Source organism: Anser cygnoides, chromosome 23, assembly GCF_040182565.1.
Source record: "Anser cygnoides isolate HZ-2024a breed goose chromosome 23, Taihu_goose_T2T_genome, whole genome shotgun sequence".
NCBI classification, from domain to species: Eukaryota; Metazoa; Chordata; class Aves; order Anseriformes; family Anatidae; genus Anser; species Anser cygnoides.
Genome location: NC_089895.1, coordinates 1,776,299 through 1,802,606, shown reverse-complemented (window position 1 = coordinate 1,802,606; position 26,308 = coordinate 1,776,299). Strand labels below are relative to the sequence as shown.

At 46.0% G+C, this 26,308-nt stretch overlaps 1 protein-coding gene across 2 annotated transcripts in view; it reads left to right on the top strand.

The window, feature by feature from the left end:
• Window positions 1-25,347, top strand: part of EPHB2 (EPH receptor B2) — a 135,327-nt gene extending 109,980 nt beyond the window's left edge. Inside the window, exons 8-16 of one of the 2 annotated variants that reach the window (XM_066981888.1) lie at window positions 598-706; window positions 933-997; window positions 3,311-3,433; window positions 3,837-4,084; window positions 5,110-5,325; window positions 6,889-7,038; window positions 10,263-10,456; window positions 11,132-11,287; window positions 14,078-25,347. In XM_066981888.1, coding sequence (XP_066837989.1) covers window positions 598-706; window positions 933-997; window positions 3,311-3,433; window positions 3,837-4,084; window positions 5,110-5,325; window positions 6,889-7,038; window positions 10,263-10,456; window positions 11,132-11,287; window positions 14,078-14,186 — 1,370 coding nt within the window. In that variant the 3' untranslated portion in view covers window positions 14,187-25,347. Of the gene's footprint in view, window positions 1-597; window positions 707-929; window positions 998-3,310; window positions 3,434-3,836; window positions 4,085-5,109; window positions 5,326-6,888; window positions 7,039-10,262; window positions 10,457-11,131; window positions 11,288-14,077 lie in introns of both variants that reach the window. The other variant, XM_066981887.1, reaches the window with a different exon arrangement.
• Window positions 25,348-26,308: the final 961 nt, after the last annotated feature.

Genomic DNA, 26,308 nt, shown 5'->3' with positions numbered 1-26,308 from the left:
TAGTGGTGCTGGTCCCCTTCCTGGTAGTCCCATCAAGGGTGCATTGACAAGTCACATGCATTTATTCAATCTGGCAAGAACTGGTGAGGGTCATGAGTGCTTGGTGGTCCACGCAGGGAATCGTACAGTCTAGGCCAATTTCTGCCATGCTTTTCTGGCGTGAGGACCTGTCCATTCAGTTGGATTTACAGGGAACAAAATTTATGACGTTCATCTGCAGAGATGTTTATGACAAATACAGCTTTGGATCTCTACTTGCCAAATTTGTGCAGCTAAATAAGACAAGTCAAGCCAGTTTTCTGGCCCTGAGGCCAAGTAGCAAGGCACAGCATGCTTCCATGGGACTGACTTTCCCACCCAAAAAGGATAGCTCCATCCTGCCTTCCTGCTGGGGAGCATCCCCGTCACAGCCAACTTGAGTCATGCTTGGGACAGGGCTAGCTAGCACAGAAAAAATCCATGCCGAGAAACATGTTAGCAATAGCCATGCAAATACAGGCCATTGCTCAGACCTAGGCTCTGGCCCCGATGAATATATTAGTGTCTACCCACCCTGTAACCAGTGCAGTAACGCATTCTTTCTTCCTTGCATGTCAGCTGAGTACCAGACCAGTGTCCAGGAGAAGCTGCCGCTCATCATCGGCTCCTCTGCAGCAGGACTGGTGTTTCTCATTGCTGTAGTCATCATCATTATTGTGTGCAATAGGTAGGTCAGTCTGAGTGCACTACCTGAGCTCGCATGAGCCTCAGGGCTGGGTAGCAAGAGGCCCGCTGTGCTTGGGCTGTGCGAGGGGACGGCAATTAGAAAGGAAGGGTGGCAGGGGTAGAAGTGGGGATGATGGAAACAGGAAGGGAAAAGATGCCCCCACAGCGCATTTCTCAGCCTCGATCAATCTGTGCACGGTGCTTAGGAATCCCTTTCTTTCCAGAAGACGGGGCTTTGAACGTGCCGACTCCGAGTACACTGACAAGCTGCAGCACTATACCAGTGGCCACAGTACGTACCGTGGTCCCCCACCAGGCCTGGGGGTCCGCTCTCTCTTGGGTTTGTGTTCCTGTTCACTCATTCCTTGCGTTGTGCGGGAAGGGCTCAGGGTCTCTAGCCAGGCACATGTGTGCATGTGAAGAAAAGAGGACCTCTGTGCTGGCCAGGGCTCCAACAAACACGGCCAGATCCTTTGATCTTTGCCCTAAGAAAGCTTCTGCCCTTGGGGTCTAACAAGGTGGAGCTTCTTCAGGAAGCCACTGGACAGATCTGGACTGCATTATGTGTCTTTGGCTTATGTCCGCTTGCCCTCCCTTCTTCTCCTCATCTCAGTATGCATCTGCTGAATACTGCCTCTGGTTCCCTATGCCCTTCCTAGACATGTTCTGTAGCATGCTGTGTGCATCTCTGAACCAGCATATTGCATCCCCCAGAAGCAAAGCTCAGACTGACATTCATAGCTTGGATCCCCACTTGCATCATCTAGATCTCCTCACCTGTTCCCTGCGGTCTAGGTCTCTGCCCTGCTTAGTAAAGTTCATGTTCTCCAGACCTGTGTGCTTTTGGGTGCTTACCATGAAGTGGGCACCCATGCATGCTCTACAGACCCCTGCAACATCAAACACAAACCCTCCTGTGTGCCCCCGAAACCTCACACTCTTCTGCTGTGCAGCCCCTCCCAACACACCCTATCTTGCTGCTCAGATTCCTGAGCTTTTCCCAGTTTGTGGGCAGCAGAGAGGCCCCTTCCCCAGCTTGCCTACATGCTGTGGAGCACTGTCCTTCATGGTGCCTTTGCCATAGCCCATCCCAGTGCTTCCAGAATCCTAGTAGATACGATTTATCTATCTATATTTTTACATATATATATATATGCGCCATGTTATGCATTGTATCTAACTATACAATAGGTATTTTTATATCTGTAATGTTATATATCTATATCTATAATAGATGCAATACAAAACATGCCCTTTCTTGCAGCCTGCCACTTCTGATATACCCATGCACTGCAAGACACTCCCTCACACCCAGCATTCCTGCTTTCAACCTCACTATGCAGCCTGCCTCACCCTCATTCTCCTTATCAACCCCTGGCTGCATGCCCTCTCCAATGTCTTTTTTCTCCCTCACTAGAGATCACTGAAATTCTGCTTTGTTCATATCTCTGTTATCATTTACATTATATTATACTTGCAGCTTCAGGATTTCTGTCCTTTTTATACCTTGTTCCTGTACAGACCCGGACCTTATTCAGAAAATGGTTTTGCATGTAGAAAATCAGTAATGTTTCTGCACAGGGCTCACTGGTGTTTCTGCATTTACCTTGGAAATATATTCCGAAAGGCAGGGTACTGAACTGCAACTCTGTGCCTGAACAGCAGTGCTCTGGCTGCATTGCTATAACTTACCAGTAAAAATGACAGTCTTCAAGAAAGATTATGTAAATGCAACTCTCAGTTGTTTGTCAGTCCTTGCTGCATGTGTAAACATACATTCACACTTTCTCCCAGGGTCTGGTGTGTAACATGACAGCTTCAGGCTGGGATGGCATTAATAGCTGTGCCTTCACAACTGTTGGAATAGGCTAGATGCCACCAGATGAACTGTTAACAGGCCTGGGGTGCATTTTAGCCATATCGTCATTCAAGACACCAATCCAAGGCATAGTCCCTCCTCAGATTCCCAGCAGTGACTGCTGCAGGAAGGCTACAGCTTATGGTTAGCAGATTGCCAAGGCACGGGGAGTCTGTAAGCCTTTATACTGCAGCAGCTCGCCTGAATGGGTCTGACCAGCATCCTACACGTGGACCTGGGAGCTGTGCCTCTGGTTCTGTGCTGGGCTCCTTATTTAGTGAGTTGTGGTCTCTTCTCTACAGGACTCCCAATCTGGGGGCTGGCCAGAGCCCAGCAAAGTGAGTATAGAAAGGCCAATAGCTCCCTGTTGGGTGCCAACTGTGGGCCCAATGTTTATTAGAAGCCAGGCCTGTGCAAACCTGGCTCTGCATGTTCTTTCTCAAACTTCTTTGCTGTGTCTGCTTCACACCCTTGATTGTGCAACTTCCTGAGGTTAAAAAAAAAAGACCCTCATCATCAACAGCATTTTGGTCCACCTCATGGACGTGCGTCTTTGTGCACAGAAGCACACACACGCATGCACACACACACAAACTTGCCCACACGTGCCTGTCCATGCATTCATGTGCCTACAGTTGTGTGCACACAACCCCATGTGCACAAACAAATAGGTTTCTCTTGTCCTTGATGCCAGCCGTTTGTCCATTTGTGCCTGTCTGTCTGACTCTCTCCCTCACCTTTACGCAGTGACTCCAGGGATGAAGATTTATATTGATCCATTTACCTACGAAGATCCCAATGAGGCTGTCAGGGAATTTGCAAAAGAAATCGATATCTCGTGTGTGAAAATTGAGCAAGTGATTGGGGCAGGTAGGTAAACTGTGAATGGCTGGCTGGCCCTCAGCTGCACAGTCTCCTTTGTGCTCTCAGACTTTGGTGAGGATTTAGCCTTACGTTTAGTGGGAAAGCTACTCTAAGTGAGGTCTTATACTTAGCCCCAGCCTGCCTGGACTAGCACCACATGGCGGTCTCTGGAGGACACCCAGTGCTGGAGACTAGGAATTCCTGTGTGTGCACAGTGTCCGCCACTCCTCACCAAAGGATGGGTTCACCTGAAGGAAGGAGGCCTTTGCTGTGGCGCGAGGGAGGAAATCCAAAGCAGTGGTCAGTTCAGGGGTGTGCCTCGCGGGGTCCCTCAGGAACGGGGTCCCTCAGGGAGGAAGGCAGAGGTCTGAAAGGCCAGCAAGCCCTACCTGTTTCTCTCTGTTCACAGGGGAGTTTGGTGAGGTGTGCAGTGGGCATCTCAAGCTTCCCGGCAAAAGAGAGATCTTCGTGGCCATCAAGACGCTGAAGTCCGGCTACACAGAGAAGCAGAGACGGGATTTTCTGAGCGAGGCCAGCATCATGGGGCAGTTTGACCACCCCAACGTCATCCACCTGGAGGGGGTAGTAACCAAGAGTTCACCAGTCATGATCATTACTGAGTTCATGGAGAATGGCTCACTGGACTCCTTCTTGAGGGTATGAGATTCCAGGAGCACACAGGCCCAGAGAAGGGCCAGAGGAGGCCTGGAGTGGGGGGGTCCTTTCCCTGTGCCACTATAACTATGCCCAGCAACCCCTGGCACTGGGGCAGCTGCTGCATGCTGCAGAGGTCTGTGGTCTCAGGAGAAGAAGTGGCACAAGAGCTGTCACGTTACACGTGTTTGTTCACTTGTACTAGAGAAGTGCCACTCAGTTTCAGAGGGCTGTTACATAAAGGCACATGCAAAAGGCACGTGGAGCATGTTTTAGCCTGGTGGCCCTTCCGCAGGCAATCTAGCCTTTCAGACCCTTCTGTGCATCTTACACAGCATCGCCCTGAGGAAACAGCTGAGCTGTTTTGTGATTTGTGAGGGGTGAGGTGTACCCAAACAAAAATGCATGCCCAAAGGCCTTTGTAACCAGGCCACAAAACAAGAATTACGCCGATTATTAATAAAAATGCATATTGTTCCCAGGGTGTGAATGTGGGTGGATCAGGTTATGTGTTATACAGTATGACAAAATGCAGCACACTGGTAGATGTACGGCTGGGGACAGAACACATGCAGCTGTGCCTACGTGTATGCATGCCCACAGATACATTTACAAACTCTGCCTCTGTGGACATGGAGGTGAGTTCTGCCAGATCTTTTACACAGCAGGGCTTCAACTCCAGCTGCTTTGTCTAAATATTTACACGTTTGAGTCTGAAATGAATAAATCACTGTGTTGACTGGATGTTGAATTCACCTGATAGGAATAGATTGCCTCTTCTGAACCCTCCTGTGCAAGGTGTGGCAGAGATCAGACAACTGCCATTGGCAGTGATGCTTGTAGGACATGTGAGGGTGACTTCCAGCCCCCGTGAGCTCTTGACTCTCCACACTCTTACTCTGAGAAGGGACTTAACTGTGTTTGTGGTATAGGTGTGTCGTAATGTGGTGTAAACGAAGGCTACTGTCTGTTTTCCTGGCAGGCTGTGAATTGCTCCTCTCATGCAGACTCTTTTCTTTTCCCCTAAGCAAAACGATGGGCAGTTCACAGTGATCCAGCTGGTGGGCATGCTGCGGGGTATCGCAGCAGGCATGAAGTACCTGGCCGATATGAACTACGTGCACCGGGACCTGGCTGCCCGCAACATCCTGGTGAACAGCAACCTGGTCTGCAAGGTGTCTGACTTCGGCCTCTCCCGTTTTCTGGAGGATGACACTTCTGATCCCACCTACACCAGTGCACTGGTAAGGCTGCTTTTAGAGCGGGAGGGATGGGTGGGGAAGGAAAGAGTTAGGGAAAGAGAGGAAGGGGAGATCTCCTGCTGACACTGAGAAGACTTTTCTCAGGGTGCCAACAATAGGCATAACGTGCCAGATGGCAAAGATAAATTAAATTAACCAAGGAAGATTTTCTCTTGCCAGTTGTCATTCCAGTGGCTGTTGATGGGCCCTGTAGTCATGTCTATGGATAACTGAACCTTCTTCCAAACATGTCTGCAAACACATGCATGTCTCTGATAAAGTCTTTAGATGTGGATAATGAAATTTCCCATTCCAGTGTGGACCAGCTTGGGGTCCTGCAAGATGCCACCCTGACAGATTTGTTGCTAGGGCAGCAAGTCTCTTTATTTTTACCATTACTGTCCAACTGTGCTGACCTGCTGTCTGGAAAGCCATGATCGTTTTTCATGTCATGTCATGGGCTCAGCCCCAGAAATGACAGACTGAAGTGTGAATGCTTGCTGGGCAAAGCCGAGCAGTATTAGACACTGATCTCACAGAAAATCTTTCAAACTTATAGGGAGAAATAATTTTAAAAACGGCTTCATGATCACATAACAGCTTCCCAGGAACACCACAATACCAGTGACACAAGTGCCACTGAGGACTCATGGCCTGTCTTGGAATACAAAATGTGTACCAGGACCAAGGACTTATTTGAAGACTTTCATGTTCAGTAAGACTGCAGCCAGTAGTTTTCCCACGTACCATATGTTTTTTTGCAAAGGCATAGAGCATCACTCCAATGCAATGCCTATGATAGGACTTCTTGGAAATGAGTGTTGATATAGCTGGGGCATGATCTGTAGGAAATCATCTCTCACCAGTCTTTTGAAGCTGCTAGTGATGAGATGTCTGCCATAGCTCTTTTGAATTTTAACAGTGCTTGAATACCTGAAAGCTAAAGTTTTAATTCCTTTTATTCTGCTCCTGAGGTAGCTAGGTGACAGCAAAACGATGGAGGGAGATTCAAAGGGAAACAGTTTGAATTTTTCTAATTTCATAGTCATTCATTTTTCTACAAAAGACTCTACCAGCACAATGGGCATTTTGGCATGATGAAGATAGCTGTACAGCAGTAGGCAGATGGAAGGAGCAGGGCTTATTTAATATGATGAAAAGGAGGAGGAACGGATGCCTAAAGGTGACCTGCAGTACTTGAAGAGCAGTTATGAAGAAGACAGAGTCAAACTCTCTGCAGTGCTACCAGATGACATCATATGGGGCAATAGACAAAAATGTAGCTTGGGATGTTCAAGTTGAATAATAGGAAAAGCTTCTTCCCTGAGAGGGTGGTACAGCACTGCAACAGATCACCAGACAAACTGGGGGGGATCATCATCCTTGAAGGTTGCCAGGACCTGGTTAGACAAAGGCATGGCCATCCTGATTTAGTGTTAGGCATAGTCCTGAGGTCCCTTCCTTCTAGGATTTCACCAGTTGGATGAAAATGGACAAATCTTTTTCAATTGTTCTTTCTTTTTCTGCTACCGTCCTCTCTTTCTCTTTTTTCTTTTTTTCCTGCAGGGTGGGAAGATCCCAATACGGTGGACAGCACCTGAGGCAATTCAATACCGAAAATTCACATCAGCTAGTGATGTGTGGAGCTATGGAATAGTCATGTGGGAGGTGATGTCGTATGGCGAGCGGCCTTATTGGGATATGACCAACCAAGATGTGAGTTCTTAAGAAACGAGGAGCAGGAATACTGAAATCAGGAGCAGATTGCAAGGCCAAAGCATGGTTATATCTGGACTCAGCTGATGGCACGTCCAGAGCCTTCCCTGTTATGGGAGATGTGTCCAAGGTCAACACCTTTGGAAGAAATAGTGGGATTTACTTTGACCTTTGTTCTGGTCCCATTGTGCTGCTGTCGCAGAGGTTAGAGACTGTATAAAACCTACTGCAGTAGGATCAGATTAATGTGAACAACCTCAGTTATGGCAGACAGATACCTGAGAGGAAAGGGAGGAGGCAATTAAAAAAATAAAAGTTTCCACTGACATGAAAGCTCCTGAAGCACCTCCAAGTCCATCCATCTGTGGACTCTTCAATCTGTAGGCTTCCCTGCCTTACAGGAAAAGAGAGTAAGACCCAAGCTCCCACCTGGTTTCACAACTCCTCCCACCTGAATGGCAAATCAGACATTTTTCAGGTCAATACAACTCCATTCAGACCATGTCAGGTTTCTTCAGAGACGGGCAAATTCCTCAATTTCATGGTGCACTATTTGCTCAAGTGTGAGTCCCTAATGCCTGAAGCAGATGACATTTTAGCACCTTTGGCTGTACATGGCCTTGTCCCAGCCCCTGGCATACCTGAAAAGTTTTTTGTATCAATTCTCTGACCACAAAGAAGGGTGTTAGAAGTTATGCCCTTCTCAGAAATGCCAATTTCCTTCCCATTCACCTTAGGGTTTCAATATCACTTGCAGTTTCAAGCATTTACTGCAGACAAATGTTACTGCTCTTCTCCCTACCCTGGTATCCCTCTGTATTCTCAGCACTCTGCTGTCCCCTCCTGGAGGCCTCCCCAGCCTCTTCTCCCCCGGCTTGTGCCACAGAGCATCGTGCCCCAGAGGCTGTCACCACTTAATTGCTGCTGGTGCGCCCTGCGCGTTAGCACATGGCACATACTCACTGTAGTTTAGCCTCCTGACCCTAGGGTGTGAGTGCCTGGGGAGGCAGGAGAGAGAATAGAGAGTGCAGCCTGTGCCCCCTTGCGGGATGTGTCTTCTGGCTGCAAGGCAGGAGGTTTCTTGGGAAATTATTCAGTCAATGCCAGAGCCAAGTGCTTGATGTCTGCATCTCCCCAGAGCTCCTCTCCCCTGCTCTCCCTCCCCTCCTGTCTCGGATGGATCCACCATCCAGAGAGAGAGCTGGGAGAGGGGACAGCTTGCACCTCTCAGGAGAGTCCCTGAATGGGAGCCAAGAGCTTCACAAACCACAGCAGTGATTTCTCAGGTTAGGCCTTCACAGGCCCAGTGGGCCACCTTCTTATCCAGCCAGCGCTGCCTCTTGGAGGAAGGAGAAGCAGAAGGGTTCATTCCATCTGGCACATGTGGACAGCAGCAGTGCCAGCCCCAAGCTGTCTTGGATCAGCCTGCCCAGCATCCTGGCTAAGCACAATGTTTGGAGCACTCTACTACTCTATCCTCTTCCTGAAGCCACAATCGATCTTCGGCCCTTCAATATACCCCACTTCTCACCCCAGACTGCCTGCCATGGATCTTCCACTTACCCTCCCTTGGAGTGGCAGCTTTCTACTGCCACAGCACTCTCAGTATCACCCCTTCCCTGCTCCCATCTGCAGTATCCTCCACTTTCTCTATGCAGCCTTCCTGCTCAACAACGTATTCATGCTGCTGTATGGATCTGACTGTCCTTTCCTGTATGAATATAACTGTCCATCCACAGGAAGGCATTACAGCCTTGGGGTAGCTCACCAGGCAAGTAAGGAGATTTCTGTCCTTAGTAGTGTGCAAGACATATCTGAACAAAGCTGTGGCAGCCCTGATCAAGTAGTGAGACTAGATAGAGACGTCAAGGTCATTCTACCAGCCCTGTTGGGGTTCTTTCAGTTCTTTCCCCTTTTTTATCATCCCCATGGAGAGTTTGTCGTTTCAAAGTGTTGTCCCTGATTTCAGTCACTGCAATATCCTCATTTCTGGTTTTTAATCCTCGCTTCTGTTTTTTGTTGCCATGAAAAAGCCTGTTTCTAATGTACAAGGTTTCTGCTCTGCTTTCAATGCCTGTTCTGTGTATATAACCATATGATGCATAAAGCCAGGAGGGAAGAGAATTGCAGGCCTGTCACATTCCTCTGTCAAGAGAACATATGCCCCTGGAAGAAACCATGAACCTCTGTCTTCCTTGATCACCCAGGGGAGGTTTTGGGCTATGCGTGCAGAATAGGGAGCTGGGGTTCCTCTTGAAGAAGATCCTCTAATCTTGTGCATGTGCTATTTCCATTGAACATGGCAAGACCATGTATTTTCCCAGGTCCTGTAGGAAAGATCAGACAAGCAGCAGGCAAAACCTTCTTGTGTTAGCCCACAGAGCTGTAGCTTGGCTTAGGCAAGATGTGCTCCAACCCTTCCCTGCATGCCATAGCAAAGTTCTTCTGCATGTGGCTCTGCTGACCCACGTGTCTGTCCTACTCACCTGTGTGAATGAAGCTGCGCTCCAGTCTGTTGCACAAAGGTCTGTAGAGAGATCCAGCTCTCATTGCTGGTTCAGTGCACTCAGCCCAGTGATATGACACTTCTGCATGGAAGGGTTGGAGTGTATGCAGGAGTAGAAAGCAGCAGTGGAGGAAGGAAAATAGGGATGGCTTCCCTGGTCCGTAACTCACTTAAGAGCAGCCCCTTCCCTAGATTGGGTTGTTCTCCCTGTGAGTTACTACGGTGTGCTGTGGTGTATCCTGATGTAAACGTGGTGCTTGGCCACAGAGTGTCCACCCAGACAAGAACATGAACTCTTCTCTCTGACTGGCCTTTCTCATGCCTGCAGCCAGAGGCTCACAAATCTTTGCCAAGGTAATGGCAAACGGCTATCTTTTCTGAGATTACGAAATCAATGGGCATGGTGTATTACAAACACTGATCAAGGACCTTTATCAGTGTTGGCTGATCAATGCTGGCATCACCTTAGAGGATGAGATGACATGAGGAGGGCTGGGAGTTAGAGGGTATTGTGTTGCTACAAGAGTAGTTTGCTGAAATAGGCTACAGTAAGTGTGGGCAGAACAGCCCTGTTGCACTATGGTTGGCCATGACAGTCACCCTCAGGAGCTGAGAAAAGGAACATTATGAATTAAATAAGTGCCTCTTTGGCCACCTCCTCCATTCAGGGATGAAGACGTTATTGCCACTGTATTGATCTCTTTTTCTCTTGTCACAGGTAATAAATGCTATTGAGCAGGACTACCGGCTGCCACCCCCTATGGATTGTCCAAATGCCCTGCATCAGCTAATGCTTGACTGTTGGCAGAAGGACCGAAACCACAGACCCAAATTTGGGCAAATTGTCAACACTTTAGATAAAATGATCCGAAATCCTAATAGCCTGAAAGCCATGGCACCTCTCTCCTCTGGGTATGTATCTTATCTTGTCTTTTGGCTTCTATTTGCAGATCTACCGTCCTTTGTGGCCTGGTGGGCACTATCCCTGCATCTCTCTGAGCTAGCTGTTGTAGAGGCTGCTTGACCTGTGTAGTTTGGTCCTTTACGGGAGGATGTCAAAGTCACTCTTGTCTCTCTCTGGCCAGCTTAGATTTCTGGGAACACAGAGAGCTCATTGAATTGGACAAGGTCCTCTGCACAGTTAGAGGAGCATCATGGTTTCATGTACATGTGATTGATGGATGGGTATGGATGCTCTGGTAGCCCAGTCTTGCATGCAGTGGAGGCAAGTAAGGCCTCATCAAACAGTATGATGTTTCCCAAGAATGGAGGTGAGGACTGCAGCAATTTATGGGAAGCACTGGTGCAGTTCTGGGAGTGCATTTCCCCCCCTCGTGCAGCCACGATTTGAGAGTTGTATCCCATGGTCTTTGATAGCTCCATCCTTTTCTTTACAAACTGATCCAGAAACAGACTTCGCTGGTGTTCTGCAGTCGTTGCTTCAGCTGGATAGCGTGGGTGGTACTGCTTAATGCAGTGCAGGCACTATGAATGATGCTGGTCAACATCCTTCTAGCTGGTGGAGGGTACAGAAATACACATGCTTATCATTGCTTGTTTTGATCGTTCTCTATTTCTGTGTTTCAGGATTAATCTCCCTCTACTTGACCGCACAATCCCAGATTATACCAGCTTCAACACTGTGGATGAGTGGCTGGATGCCATCAAGATGAGCCAGTACAAAGAGAGCTTTGCCAGTGCTGGCTTCACCACCTTTGACATAGTATCGCAGATGAGTGTAGAGTAAGTGCCCAGGCTTCAAGTCCCAAAGCACAAGGAAAAGTCTCAGTAGTTTAACAACAATTGGCCATTAATAGATTTTTTTATTATTATTTTTATGTGATGTAGTTTTACTTTTATAGAATTTGTTACCTTGTGGACCCACTTTTCGTCTATTCTGTTTCTGCAGAAATGTCTGTGTTCTACACACTGTCTTGTGTCCAGACTGTGTGTGTTGCTCTGTATCTGCAGAATTCATTTCCACACTGCATGTCACCATCGTGAAAATGAAAACAATGATGAGGGTCTCCAAAGCCCCCACATGGAACAAATGGAGATTTTAGGCTGGCATCAGGCAGTTCTGCAGCTACTGGAGAGCATTTTAAGACTCCACTATCCTCTTGCATGTTTGGCTTATTGGCAATGAAAACACACTGCAAACAAATTTCTACTTAGGAAAGGCCTCTGAAATTTCATATGGTTTCACTTTGGTCTAAATTGTCTTGTATCCACTCAAACTTTCCTCAGTGGCAAAATTTTAGCAGGCAGTTGAAATCCAGTTGTGGTGGTTTCTGAAATCTCTTGGGATTAAGTGGGGCTTTGGTGCCTCTGGGGAAGATTTGTAGTCGGTTGCAGTTAGGTTTAGAAATCCTTCCTGAGAAAGCGCCAAGCATTAAAGGCATCTGTAAGCGCTACGATGTCTCTGTGCATAGTAACTTGGAATGTTTATTGGATTTGGTGCCTATTTTCACACGTTAAAACTACCACTCAATCAGAATCCATTCACAGAAACAGCCAAACTGATCTTTTTTTGGCTTTCTGTTCTTATTTCCTGCCAGGAAATTCACATGGCAATTCTGACTGTTTCAGTGTATCCATGGTACAGCCCCAAGGCCCTGGGGATGGTTTTGGCACAGTATAGGCTATGTTCATACAAGAGGAAGAGGGCCCATAAAATCTGAAGAAGAACTTTGATCAAACTAGGACATCACACACACACCACAGCCCAACTCTGCTGAATCTTGTGGGTTCTATTTGTGATATATCTAATAGATATATTGCAGGCAGCCCAGCTAATGAAGTCTGCATCCTTCATGGACACGATCAGTGTCCATTAATGCTATTTCTCCCAGTACCTAGCCATGTCCTTCACAATATCTTCCAAGTCCCTACCATGTGCATTCAACACAATCAAAAGGGGACCCTCAGCTCCTTCCCGTGTCTCTTCCACATTTCTCACCTGCTTGGCTGGACATAATAATAGAGATGATTAGAGTTCAAGCTGTTCCACCTGGACTGTCACAAGTCCATGGGGCCAGAGGGGATCCAGCTGAGGGTGCAGAGGGAGCTTGCAGATGTGATTGTTGGGCTGCTTTCCATCATCTATCAGCGGTTATGGTCATCCAGAGAGGTCCCTGATGACTGGAGACTTGCTAACGTGACGCCCATCTGTAAGTAGGGTCGTAAGGAGGATCCAGGGAACTACAGGCCTGTCAGCCTGACCTCAGTGCCAGGAGAGGTGATGGAACAGGTCATCTTGAATGTAATCATGCAATGTATGTGGTACAATCGGGGGATCAGGCCCAGCCAGCACCGGTTCAGGAAAGGCAAGTCCTGCCTGACCAACCTCATCTCCTCCTGTGACCGGGTGACCCGCCTGGTGGATGAGGGAAAGGCTGTTGACGTAGTCTGCCTAGGCTTCAGCAAAACCTTTTGACATAGTTTCCCACAGCATTCTCCTGGAGAAGCTGGCAGCCCATGGCTGGGACAGGCACAATGCTGGGTTAAAAGCTGGCTGGATGGCTTGGCCCAGAGAGTGGTGGTGAACGGGGTGAAATCCAGCTGGTCACCAGTGGTGTTCCCCAGGGGTCAGTGTTGGGGCCCATCCTCGTTAATATCTTCATTGATGACTTGGATGAGGGAATTGAGTGCACCCTCAGTAAGTGTGCAGATGACACCAAGCTGGGGGGGAAGTGTCGATGTGCCGGGGGGCAGGAAGGCCCTGCAGAGGGACCTGGGCAGGATGGGTCGATGGGCAGAGGCCGTGGGATGAGGTTCAACATGGCCAAGTGCCGGGTCCTGCACTTGGACCACAACAACCCCACGCAGTGCTACAGGCTTGGGGCAGAGTGGCTGGAAAGCTGTGCAGAGGAAAAGGCTCTGGGGGTGTTGGTCAATGCTCACCTGAACACGAGCCAGCAGTGTGCCCAGGTGGCCAAGAAGGCCGGCGGCATCCTGGCTGTGTCAGGAGCAGTGCAGCCAGCAGGAGCAGGGAGGTGATCGTCCCCCTGAGCTCAGCTCTGGTCTTTGCAGAAGTAGCTCATCAGGTAAATGGAGCTGCATTGCCATGAGACACTGTTTTCTTGAAATTTGGATAGCCAGCGAAGTTTAAATAGGTTTTAACTTCCTATCTCACAAAACAATAGAGAAAATCCAAGCATGCAAAGAAAGAAACAAAACGATACAAGAGTGGGAAAGCCTAAGGCTTTTCAAAGGCAAAAACACTTAAATAGTGCGCAGAGCATGCACTGTTTGCTTCTACACTCTATATTGAGGCTTCCAGTACTCTGGGGTTGCTGCACTTATATAGAAAACGCAAAGACTGGGAGATTCACCCAGCAAGACTAAAGACAAAAGAGCAGAGGTTTTGACAGGTTTGCCATACGTTCATTACATTTGTAGTGTTACAGATATAGGCTGGAGACTTCAGCTCCCAACACTCCACACTCCAAGGGGGTGCTATATGGACTTGTTCTCATGTACTTTCTAGTTTCTTCTGATATTGATGCTGTGTTTGTTTCTTTCCTCCCAAAGGGACATTCTGCGAGTTGGGGTCACTTTAGCAGGACACCAGAAGAAAATTCTGAACAGTATCCAGGTGATGAGAGCACAGATGAACCAAATTCAGTCTGTGGAGGTTTGATATCAACGTGTCCTCATGCTCCACTTCCTTGAGGCCCTGCTCCCCTTTGCCCCTGTATGTCTGAGCTCTAGTTCTTGAGTGTTCTGCATGGATCAGAGACAGGCAGCTGCTCTGAGGATCATGGCAACAGGAAGAAATGCCCTATCATCAACAGTGAATAGTCTCCAAGAGCTTCTAGAATTTAAACAATGGAAAAAGGGAACAACAAAAAAAAAGACAACTATTTTGAAAACAAACAAACAGACAGACAATTATTTTTAAATAATAATAAAGCAATTGCATTCTTGAAAAGGGCTCCAAGACCAGGAGTCTCCAAAGGAAGAGAATAGAGCAGCTTCATCTATTTCCTCTTGCACAAAGTTGCTGCAGCTGGGCCTAGACACCTCTGGAGCAATGAGACTTTTTCAAGAAGATGAATGCGAGGATAGATCCCGAGAAGCACTTCTCTTTCTCACATGGAGTGGCAGCTCTGGGAATGTCCTGCAGCCGGCAGTACTTTCTGAAAGCCCCTGTTAGCAAATCAAAGAGGAAAGAGAGCAGAGCTGAAGCTCTCTGGTGCTGTGGAACCAAGTGCATCTCAGAAATTGTTGGACTTCAAAAGCTGAAGACATTCTTTTTTTTTTTTTTTTTTTTTTAAACAAGTAAACTGAGACTAGAAGAGGCTGTTTCCGACAAATGAGAAGGAATCTGTAACACTTGGGTGGGGGGTGGGGGATGGGGAAAACCGGTCCTTTTTACATCTCTTATTTTCTCTTGTCATGGAACAGTTTTGTGAGTGACAGTTTCCTAAGGGTCCGTCCATCCACCCTCCAATGGCATCATTGTTTCATACATATCATATGCACAAGACTTTTAGTGATGTCCTCACTCGATGCCAATGATCTTTTCCCAGAAGACTTCCCAAGTACAGTATGTAGTAGATTTTGATTACAAATGCTGACGTGTACCTTTATTTTTGGTTGTCATTGTTGGGAGAATTGTCCTTTTACCTTGCTTTGTTAACACCAATTTGTGAGTTTGGGGTTGGATTTTTTTTTTTTTTTAATGAGAAGGAAATGACATTTCCAAGCATCATATCATTCAAGAACTTAAATCCTTTCCTTGTGGAAGGAAAAAATGCAGCTTATTGACAATATGCCAGGAGAATAAGTTTTTTATATGCACATTTCCTCATGTTTGCTTGTTTGTTATTTTGCAATTTGTCGTGGCCTGACAGATGTTTCTAACTGTTGGGTTTCCAGTTGTTCACCGAGATGAAGTGACCACCTGCTCAATGCAAGGTTGCTGGTGCAATGATGAGCAGCATCACAGAAGGTTTTTTGTTGTTGTTTTGTTTTGTTTTTGTTTTGCAGGGGGGAGGGAAAGACGGGGGAGGATAGATGTGTCGTGGGAGGGAATGGTGACTCCACAGCTGGCTGCCAGAGCCCCTTGGAGATGTCTGACTGCTTAGAAAAGTGTCAGAAGTGGGTCGGTGCATGTACCACAGAAAGGCAGGGTAAGCCTGGTCCTCTAAGAGGAGCTTAGCACACAGTTTCTCAGAGCCTGAATTGTGTTAGCTGCTAGGTTGTGGATGCTTCACTACAGTAACCAAACTCTGTGGATGTGCTCTGTGCACTTTGGACACGCAGTCCCTTCGCTGGACAATGCACTGGGGGCTCTGAGCCGTCTTCAGTCTCAGCCAGTTGCCTCTTGGAGAACCTGGGCGAGCAAAGGAAAAAAACTCATCTAGTAGCCCAGGTCTCTGGAGGAAAATGCCATGGCTGAAGCTGAAAGGTCAGTCAGTGGATTTATAAATAACTGAAATAAATACTTTAGTTACTCAACAGGTCTTTGGTATGTGTAAATACCACCAACCAAGTGCAGGGGAAATACATACGAGAATAATTGGACTAGTTATCCCTGTTCAGCACCATCTCATTCTGAAACATGCCTACCACCACCCAACTTCCCCTGGCCATTTGTGGCATATCTCCACACATTTCCTTGCCATATAACATGCATTTACAAACTCTTGTCTGCCATTGCCATGTCATTCGTAGGGTTCTTCACTCATTTTCAGCAGCACGGAGTGTTTGAAGGCATGTTTGCTGGGAGCTGGTTTGCTGTATTTTCCAGGCGCTGAATCCAAGAGGAAGTCTGTAGATGAAACTCCCAAGCTGTCTAGACCTCTGTGGTCAGATATCATCTCCCTAGACTGCTTGCAATATATGATGCTATTTATAAAGTACTTATCATTTTCTTCTTTCAGACTAGATCAGATGATGAAGCACATATGAGTGGCAGGAGACTATTCCCTGCAAGTGAGAGTTACTTCTCTGCTTAGCTTTTTCACTGGCCAAATGTTTGGTGCACAGCTTCATCAGCAGGGGCCTTAACTGAAGGAATTTTCCACCTAGCTCCTATTCATTTTAGATCCCTACTGGTGGATTGCATTTTCTTTTGTATATTTTATTTCCCTGCTCTTGCACCCAAAAGCACATCTGTAGTCATCAGATGCACATGAGCCGCAGATGTGTGCTGGGGGCTTTGGGATGTGTTCTGTTCCCAGCAACTACGGTGCATGCCCTCTGACAGCAATGTTATACCCTCTTATCTGTTTTAGGGCAGAATCTGATGTGGAGAGAGTTCAGGGTGAGTGGGCAATAGGTGTGTTGTATGCAGGTGGTGCCTGGACATTTGGGCTGCCTGTCCTATAGCCAGTCTGTTTTAACGTGTGTTATCTAGCTGAAGGGATGCTTCGAATGCCCTTGCGTTCAAAAATCGTGTCTTCAAAAATCGCTGCTCCTGACCATGAAACAAACTCAGTTTTAAAGCGCAGCATGCAAAAAATTGATGGTGCCAACTAAACTACAGTGTTGTCAGAGGGCACACAGAGAAAAAAAACAAACAACTCTTCTCCACACACCCTGTCCCACAGAACTGTGGAGCAGCAGTGAGACCTGCTCTCGTGGTGTGCCTCTTCCACGGCATAGCTGCTCTGTTTTAACAATTAACAGCTGTCAGTTCCCTAAGGCATGTCTTTCCCCAAGGCACGTCTGAAGCTGTTTGGTGGCAGGCCAGGCTGAGGGAAGCGCGGTGCTGTGCCAAGCTGCCTGCCCGCAGCCAGACAGCTACTTTTTGTACGAGGGGGCTCTGCAGTACAAGGAGAGCTGTCTGTCCAGAAAACTCACCAGCGAATTCCTGTGGGGCAGCCATGTGGAAGGAGTGCACAATCCCCTTCAGTTTTCTTTCCCAGACAGTTCTTGACTGCTCTGTACCCTCTGTTACATGCCTGCATACACCAGGGATAAGCAATGGCCAGGCAGGATCCCCCTTCAGAGCCAGCCACTATCAGACAGGGCTTGGAAGGACACTTCAGGTCATTTGAAGACGTTTTTTTCTTAATGCACTGAATCTCCTCACTGGCTAGCATCATACACATCTACCTACCAGACCCAAGCCACTGTGAAGGATGGGACCACACAGCTCAGTGCCACAACGCACCAAAGCCATGGCAGCTGTCTGCAGGACAGAGAGAGCACATCGTTTATCTCTTCCTCTGACCTAAATCACATGTAACGAGTAACACATTCCATCTGATTACCAGACATTGCTGGCATCATATCAGTCTGTATCTGATTGTGAAGGACTAATGGTGAATTGGACCTAAAATAGAAATGATCCATAAAACACTGCAGTTTTCTGCATCCTTCCAGCTTTCCAGAGAGGATGAGGAACCAAGCTCCTGTAAAGTGCTCTGGTGGTAAATGCTTCTGGTGGATGCTGCAGTTGGTGGCAGTCACCAAAGTGACATAATGCTTTTATTTCATGAGTGTCAAATGTGCTGCTGGGAAATATGAGTCTAATTGCAGAATTCAACTTCATGTGGAGAACAAGTAACAAGGGGAAGACACATGACATTTACACTGTGAAAAACTATGGTGCATGTGCATGTGTGAATACTTAACAAAAATCATCACAATGAGATTTTTTTCAGGCACCTTGTTGCAATTTTCACATTTTCCCTCCACCTTTCAAGCTAGCACCAAGACCTACTCTTCTCCGCTGTTTTCCACTGCCATCTGTTGCTGAAGGTCACCCATGTCTTGTGATGGCATCCAGCAGAAGAGCTGAGCAGGCCATTAAGTTGAAAATACTATATTAGTTGGCCAGTGATAAAAATCAAATCATATGGAGCATCAGGGAGCAGAGTGAAGAAAGCAAAGCATATATGGATAATAGAAAGGTAAAAGAATCACCACAATGCTATATTTTATGGGTCATTTTCAACAGTTGCCACCAGCCCTTTACCTGGAATTAGCAGCAAAGTTGTAAGGCGGGCAAAATGAAAAATGAATTTGCAAGATAGAGCACTGGCAGAAGTCATGAGCTGTGGGGACACAGACACAAGGCACTACGTACTGCACTGCCCCTCCACAAATTATCTTCTACCGCCACCACCCCTAAAATCCCAGGACTACCCTTCACAAACTCGATGGCGATTTGTGTCTTGCAGCAGCTGAGGATCTGCTTGTGACAGTCTGGCTTCTCCTCTCCGTAGCATTCTCTTTCCCAAGCTTTCACTGGCGGTAACCTTCCGCGTAACCTGGGTAAATGCTGCTGTCACTGGGTTTAGCAATTATCCAGTTATTACTTCAGTATTATGATTCAAATGTAAAGAGTTTTATCCCACAACTCCGTGGCAGCCGTAGTACAGCAGAGCCACCTTGTTTGTGCTGGCAGCGCGCTCCCGTGTTTCCACGTGCAGGGAGACACGCGACACCACATCCTGGGTAGGGCTGGGGAGAAAGCAGGGCCACACCTTCGTGTGACTCCGGCTTGAAAAACCTGCCATAAAATGGCTGTTGTCCAGTGCGGAGGTGCCTCCTGATCTGCCATTTCATGAGCTAAGGAGAGAGGTTCTGTGGTAGGTGCTGGCTGTGCTAATACTGTTTTTTTTTCCCCCCACACCCCCTTGAAGTCATTCTTTGTGTTGGTGTCCAAGGAAAGATTCTTTCCCAGTAATCGTCGTGCTGCAGATTAGCAGAGGTCTGTAGAGAAAACCTCTTGGTGCATTTGAGCAGCTGAGAAAACTTCTTGGTAAATTTTCTAGGCTGATTTGTATGAAACCTGCAATCAGGGCTTGAATTCTGCTGCATCATTAACGGTTGTATCCTCTAACAATATAATAAATCTGTGGCTGTCTTGGATTTATGAATCCAAAGTGCCTGGAAGTAACAGTGTTGTCCAGTTTGTTTTAGTTGAGTCTATTTCTTTACTGCATTTCATCTTCCTTTCTGTGTGTCTAACTTGAGACTGATTTAATGTAGGTCTTTTCCATCTTGAAAAATTTTACAAGTTCTTCACATACAGTATTCATCATTTCCCCCTTCAAAGTTTTAAGAACAGCTAACATTGCACCAACTTCATTGTTATAGTCTGCTGGCAGTTATCCAATGTCATAAAAGACATCCTAAAATTTAACTTATTTGCTTTGTTCCCCTCTTTCTATGCTGCGATCTCTTAGTGAAGCTAGTGCTTGACATGCTTTCAGCTCTAGGATCAACAGTCTTTTATATCAGACAATTGAACTAAATTACATGTCCTCAAAATTTCAGTCCGCTTTCTTTCCATGATTCTGTCCTGGATCTTTAGTCTGTGATTTGAGCGCCAGTCCCATCTGCTTAGGATGTTGGTTCCACCATGTTCACAATTCAATGCACTGATTTCATCTTGTCATTGCTGAGAACTACTGGAGTTCTCCTACTATGCAAAATATTTATATATTTTTTTCTCTCTTCAGACTCATTTTGGCCTCATTTTTAGAATTCTCCAGGATGATTTTTCTTATTGCAGCTATTGAACCCTTCCCAAAGACAGGACACCACTTCTGTGTGTGTTTACTTTCAAATGTGATGCATTCCGTAGTCCTAGAAAGCTCCCTGCATTTTGCAATTATTTTCTGAAATTTACTTCACTGTTCTCCCTCTCTTAGTCCTACCCATTCTACTGCCTAATGTTAGTTGCAGAAATTTAGGAATAGAATCAAGAGGTCTTCTCTCCCCTCAAATCTGTGTTTGTCTTAATTTTCATTCCTCACTGTCCTACAAATAATTCAGCAGTTTCTCTTGTTCTCAGTTCTGTAAGAAATTTGCACTTCTGTGCACTCCTGTGCTTTGTAGGAGAGCAGCAGCAGTCCCACTTAAGTAACATGGTTTGATCACTGACTCATTTTTCGTCTAGCCATGGACTGCCATTCAACAAGCCACAGGACTTAACCTCGTGTGCCTCATATTTTTCAGAAGCTCAATTTAGCCTTCTTGAAAAAAAAAAAAAAAAAAAAAGGTTTGCTTGATCCTTTTCCCATTGTTTCATTCCAGAAAATTTCAGGAATTTTTCAGTTGTCTTAACTGTAGCTTCTGCTTCTACCTCTAGGGTCAGTCTTGAGTTCCTGCACAGGTAGCATACTGTGTCCTTTGATAACTCTACTAAGTCTAAGAGGTAAAGAAATAATCTTTTATGAATCTTTAATAGCCAAACAGCTATGTTAGCAAAACTAATGGAAGGAGTTCAAGGAAGCATGTTATTCTAGCCTGAGGTTTAAACAGACAGTCAAATCCCACTTTTCCCCCAAACTGTAATTCTTCTGCACTGCCCCCTTGTTGGCTCCAATCTGTGGTCTACAAGCTGGTTTAGGAGTTTGGAAGACAGAGGATGCCAAAAGCACCATACCCAACTGAAGTTGGGTATACCCAACCCTCATGTATTGTGGACACCACCCTGGGACAGGTAGTGTGGCAAATCCACACCCTTGCTTGGTCTTTTCTGAGAATGAGTGCAAAGTCTCTGCTAACAGATATTAGCACCCAATGGTCTTCACATAAGGATGATGTTACGAGCCAGTACTGAATGTACTGATGGACTTAATTCCCAAAGGGATACACAGAAACTAAGAAATATGCAAAGAAGGGCCACAGGAACAGCCAGAAGACTTTGGAAGTATGAGAGGGGACTAAATAGATTTTGATTCTAGGTGTGACAGAGGCAAATGATGATATGAAATTTCATGCCATTAAATCAGGAAAGATGTGAGAAAGGTGAGTAAAGAAGTAGTCACTATTTCTCACAATAAAAGAAGGGCCACAGGTGAAGTGAAATATGCTGTGACAAAGCACAAGGATTGAATGCTGGAACTCACTGCTGCAGGATGTTGATGATGCTAAGCGTTAGATACTTTCAAAAGAGGATTGGACAAATTTGTGAAAGTAAGATCTGTAGTAGCATCCTCAATGCAAAAATACCTCTTCTGTTTTTGTCTGGGTCATGGGTGCCTGGGGGCATGGAGTGTATGACACAACTCCTACTAGCACTTCTGTTATACCATCTTGCAACTGACACGTTATGGCTTTTTCTGGTGAAGGATTTCCACATGGAGCCAGAGGGGTACTCCCCTGTCAGGGGAAAACACTCAATTCCTCCTCCCCGTTCCCTGTGTAACACGAGGCATCTCTGGGATTCACAGCTGCAGCGTATCGTCAGTGCTTCAAACAGCAGTAATGGCACAAAAGGGAAGGCTTCTTGGTGGTCCACCATGCTGAATGTGGAAGCTCTCTGTGGAAGCATCCTTGTCTCAACTTTCTTTTCTGGTTCAGAGAACCTGAGGCATGGAGACAGCTGCTGGAGGAAGAAGTGTTCCCTTTCCTTCTTCTAACATGGTTTGTTGTCTGACAGTGAGACTGTTGCACCTGCATTGGAGATTAGCTCAGCCTGCATGAGCAGTCTCTGCTGGTTGCATGGATATGAGTCCAAATAAATACATGAGAGCTGCCTTAAGGATGAAAATTCAGGAAAGAAGCCTGGGACAAGCTTCTAAAATGATCAAACGTCTCAATGCAATTCAGAGCTGGGCTCGGTGCCTGCAGTGAAAGCCAAGAGGCATCCCAGAGCACAGGCCAAGCGGTGGGGCCTCCAGGACCAGATACAGTCGGGTATTAAGTACAATGTTCAGTTGTGAGTGCTGGCCCAGTTCTGAATTTGTTCTCTATGTCCTGGGGACAACTTAGATCCAGACAAAACTTATGTTTCTTAGGATACCTTGATAGCATAAATAAAAAGCTATCTGATACAGGCAATGATTCATTTCCCTCTTCCAAGTAGCTCAGGAATGTGGCAGAAGATCCTGTCCAAGGCAGAAGGGATGCTGGCTGTGTAGTCCTAACACCCTGCCGACCTCTCTAAGCTATGGAAGATGAGGAAAGGGACACACTGTTTGGCGTATTTGTATTTTCCCTTGCTCTATCTTGTCTGGCCCCCTCTAAGTCTGATCTCCAGTATGACTGTTCTTTCCTCTGCTCTGGAAGGGAAAGAACCAGGGTACTTCTAGCTGATGGTTTTATAAGCTTCTTTTTCTTCTCTGAAAATCCCAGCTCCTGTGTTTATGATCCTGGGAGCACTGGGGTCGTATGAAAATCACAGCCTTTATTGTAAATGGGGACAGCCCAAACCTCATATAAGGAAGCAAAGTTGCATGGCTGCAGCTTCCATGCTGGCAAGCCCTGCTTCTACTGAGCACTGTGTCTGTCCTACCTTACCTGAATACGTCACAGTCTGTAAAACACACATCCTAGAGACAAGCTAAGGCTTACCACAGGACTGAGGTACAGAGAAATAAAGACTGACAGCCACTGAGGAAGTAAAGGATTTGTAGAGAGACATCAGCATGGACTCTCAGACAATTTAAGTGTCTTGGTTCCCAAACATGTGCCCCTCTTGCAAAGAGAGCAGTCCATGGTACACACAACTCTAGTATGCCAGTCTGTGCTCCTTCTAGAACCTCCAGATCCTCCAGATGCTGAGGTCATTGCTTCATTTCTCCCCTTTTTAATCATGGCCTTCCTCAAACAAGACCACACATCACATCACACCCCTAGTCCTAATGCTGGAGCAGGAGTGGGACAAATCAGGGACTGGGGAGGTTGCATCTGCTCCTTCACTTGTGATCCAAAAGAGAGACCTGCAAGGATATGCTCTACTGGATCCCCTCCTTTTGTGACTTCATCCATTTTTCACACCGTGAACCTTAAATCCTTTTTCTTTCTTATTGCTTGTCCCCTATCAGTGACTGTCTCTTCTCTACATTGCTTTGTATATTCATCATGTAGAATCATAACACCTGCTTGGGTTGGAAGGGACTTAATCCAACCCCCTGCCATGGACAGGGACACCTCCCACTAGACCAGATTGCCCAAAACCCCATCCAGTCTGGTCTTGGAACACTTCCAGGGATGAGGCATCCACAACTTCTCTGGACAACCTGTTCCAGTACCTCACAACCCTCACAGTGAGGAGTTTCTTCCAAATATCTACTCTAAATCTACCCTCCTTCAGTTTAAAGCCATTGCCTCTTGTCCTATCACTATATGCCCTTGTAAAAAGTCTCTATCTAGCTTTCTTGTTTCTTTGTCTTCTGTCCCTCTCCCAGTATAGAATAGCAGGATGGATTTGTCAGGTTTGGGCCACCTCCAGGTATTCTTTTCCTTGGAGCTGGCTCAGCACATCTCTGCAGCAAACCTGTATTCAGTTACATTTCTTTAAAAGAAACATCCCTCTCTGCCTGTCCTCCTCAAAACATCAGCCACTTCACATTCCAGGTCTTTCTGAAGAAGGGTGTAGAAATTTATATGGAACTGGGGCAGGAGTGCCAGGATCCTTGGTCAATGTTCCCATGGAATAGTTCAAGGCGAAGGGTCCAACCCTACCTCTTACCAACAGGCAAATGAGCACAACCATCAGTCTTAGCTTGAGAGTTCTCTACCAGTCTTTCATAAAACACCCGTGCCCTCAACTTGTAATCCTGTAGGACTAAGACATCCATAAGGTCTCTGACAACATAGTTATGTCATGCCTCATCCCAGGGCAAAGGAAACCTTCAGATTGGTACTGGGCTGTGCAGCTGTAGGTTTGTTTTTCTTCTGTTTCCTTGTGAAGAGTTGGCTCAGCACAGAAACCGTGTTAAGTTTTGTGGGAGCGTTCAGTTGACTGAAGCCAGAGCCAAGCAGTAACAGGTCCTGCTGGAGAAACGATCTTGGTGTTTCAAATTGCTGTCCTGAGTAATTTTGTGATGGTTGGACTTGATAATCTTTAAGGGTCTTTTCCAGCCTAAATGTTTTCATTCTACTCTGTGATCACCACTCACTTGGCCAAGCTATACTCTGAGATGTGGTGGGTAGCAGGACACAGATGAGTTGTAATTAGGACCTCAAAGACCTCCATGCAAGCTGAGCTGGGCACAGATAGTCAAACTACCCTCTGCAGCCTCAGATATTGTATATCAATAGGCTTCTGAGGAACTGAAGAGCCAACATAGGTGCCCATGTTTCTGTTTTAGAAGACTTGCAGGGACAACCTGTCCCAGCTCAACAACTAGACCCCAGGTTAGCAAGGCAAGGAAGAAAGAAAGAGAGTCCTGTAGGGAAGGCTTATGCTGAAGGCTGAAAGGTGATTTGGGGAGGTGGCAGTAACTGTAGCAGGAAAGAGAGGTTGAGCGTTGTGGCAAGAAGCCCCCCTGCTTGTCAGGACCTTAGATTACTGTGGTGTGCTTGCATAGCTCCTCCAACACGACAAGGTGGGAAGCAATCGGCCTCGAATGGAAGAGTTGTGGAGAAATCGACTATATTGTAGGGAAGTTTATAGGGAAATTTTGCTAGGCTCTGAATTCCTCACAGCTTTGGGCAGTGTAGGACGGGGGAATTTTGCGGAACTTCAACTACCCCAAAACAAGCATGTCTAGTGAACACTACTTTTTATCACCATTGGTCCAAGGATCCATCAGCTGGGCTCCAGGAGTATCCCCAACCTTAGTTTCCTACTATTCATCATCCTGTGTGTTGGTCATGGCTCTGTGGACAATGTAACATTTTTCATGACAACATTTGTATTTTTTTTAATTGTGAATGGGGAGATAGTGTGCAGGTCCTTGTTACACAGGGATGTGTCTTCCATTCAGATCAGGGCTTCCCCTGGCTTTGTCAGATGTCTTTCAATGTTACTGAGAAAAATAAATAAAGAAAGAAATCAGATGTATTTATAAAGGAAACAGAAACCCGCTGCTCCAATGCCTTTGTAGGAGTATTTTTAACAAAACATTTTTTCAAAATAAATGTGAATTGTAAAGTTTAAAGCATTTGCTTGTGGCTTTCTTTTCTAGGTGCTTTGTCTATCTTTTACCCTTCCCAAGAATCCTGCCTGAGTGTAAATATTGTGTTAGACAAACATATGGGTTATTGATCTCTTACAGGGAGGAAAACATGCCCAGAACCTGCTTAATGGGAAATGACTTCAAAATAAACAGACATCACTCTTAGCTGGCTTACAGCATTTAGTCTGAATAATTAATTGGCAAATATAGTCATTTGCTCCACTTGTAAATTATCCAAAAGAACACTTTGTTTGCATTAACTTGTGTTTTAGTTAAAAAGATGCCACAAATTCATATGTGCACGTGTTAAGCATTTATGTAACTACTTTGAACTTACAACTTGGGTGATGACTTTGCTTGGTATTCATTTGTCAAGGAACAAGAGGTATGTTAGTCCAACAACATTTCAGCTGCCCAATACAATGACATGCATTTTTAAAGAGGATAAGGAAAGAAGGCAATTCATTATCTAAGCAATCACATTCCTGCTTAAACCCAACACTGAAGGTAAATCATAGCTGTTTTCATGAGACTCCTGCTCCCATCACAGTCCTGCATGTTAAAATAAAATAAATAAATAAAATCACCTACATAAATGATCACTGCAATTCAGGTTCTGTGGAAATGAACTTGATGCTCTTAATATAATTAGTATCCCTAAATTCTTCTCTGCAATAATACTTCAACCCTTAAATTCACACACAATGGGAGAATTAGGTGTAGTTTAGATGACCAATATGAATAATATAGCAAATAGACTCTATAGAACATTAAATGTTATAATCTGACATTCAGCAGCGATAAAGAGTTTGACTTGCAATAAGAACGTCACTAATTTAGTTCACAATCACGGATCTGTGATGTCTGTTTCTGTCACCCTCCTACTTCCTTTCCTAAGGAAAAAGATATTTTTGCATTTATGTCTCAGGAGAACCGTAGGTTTGTT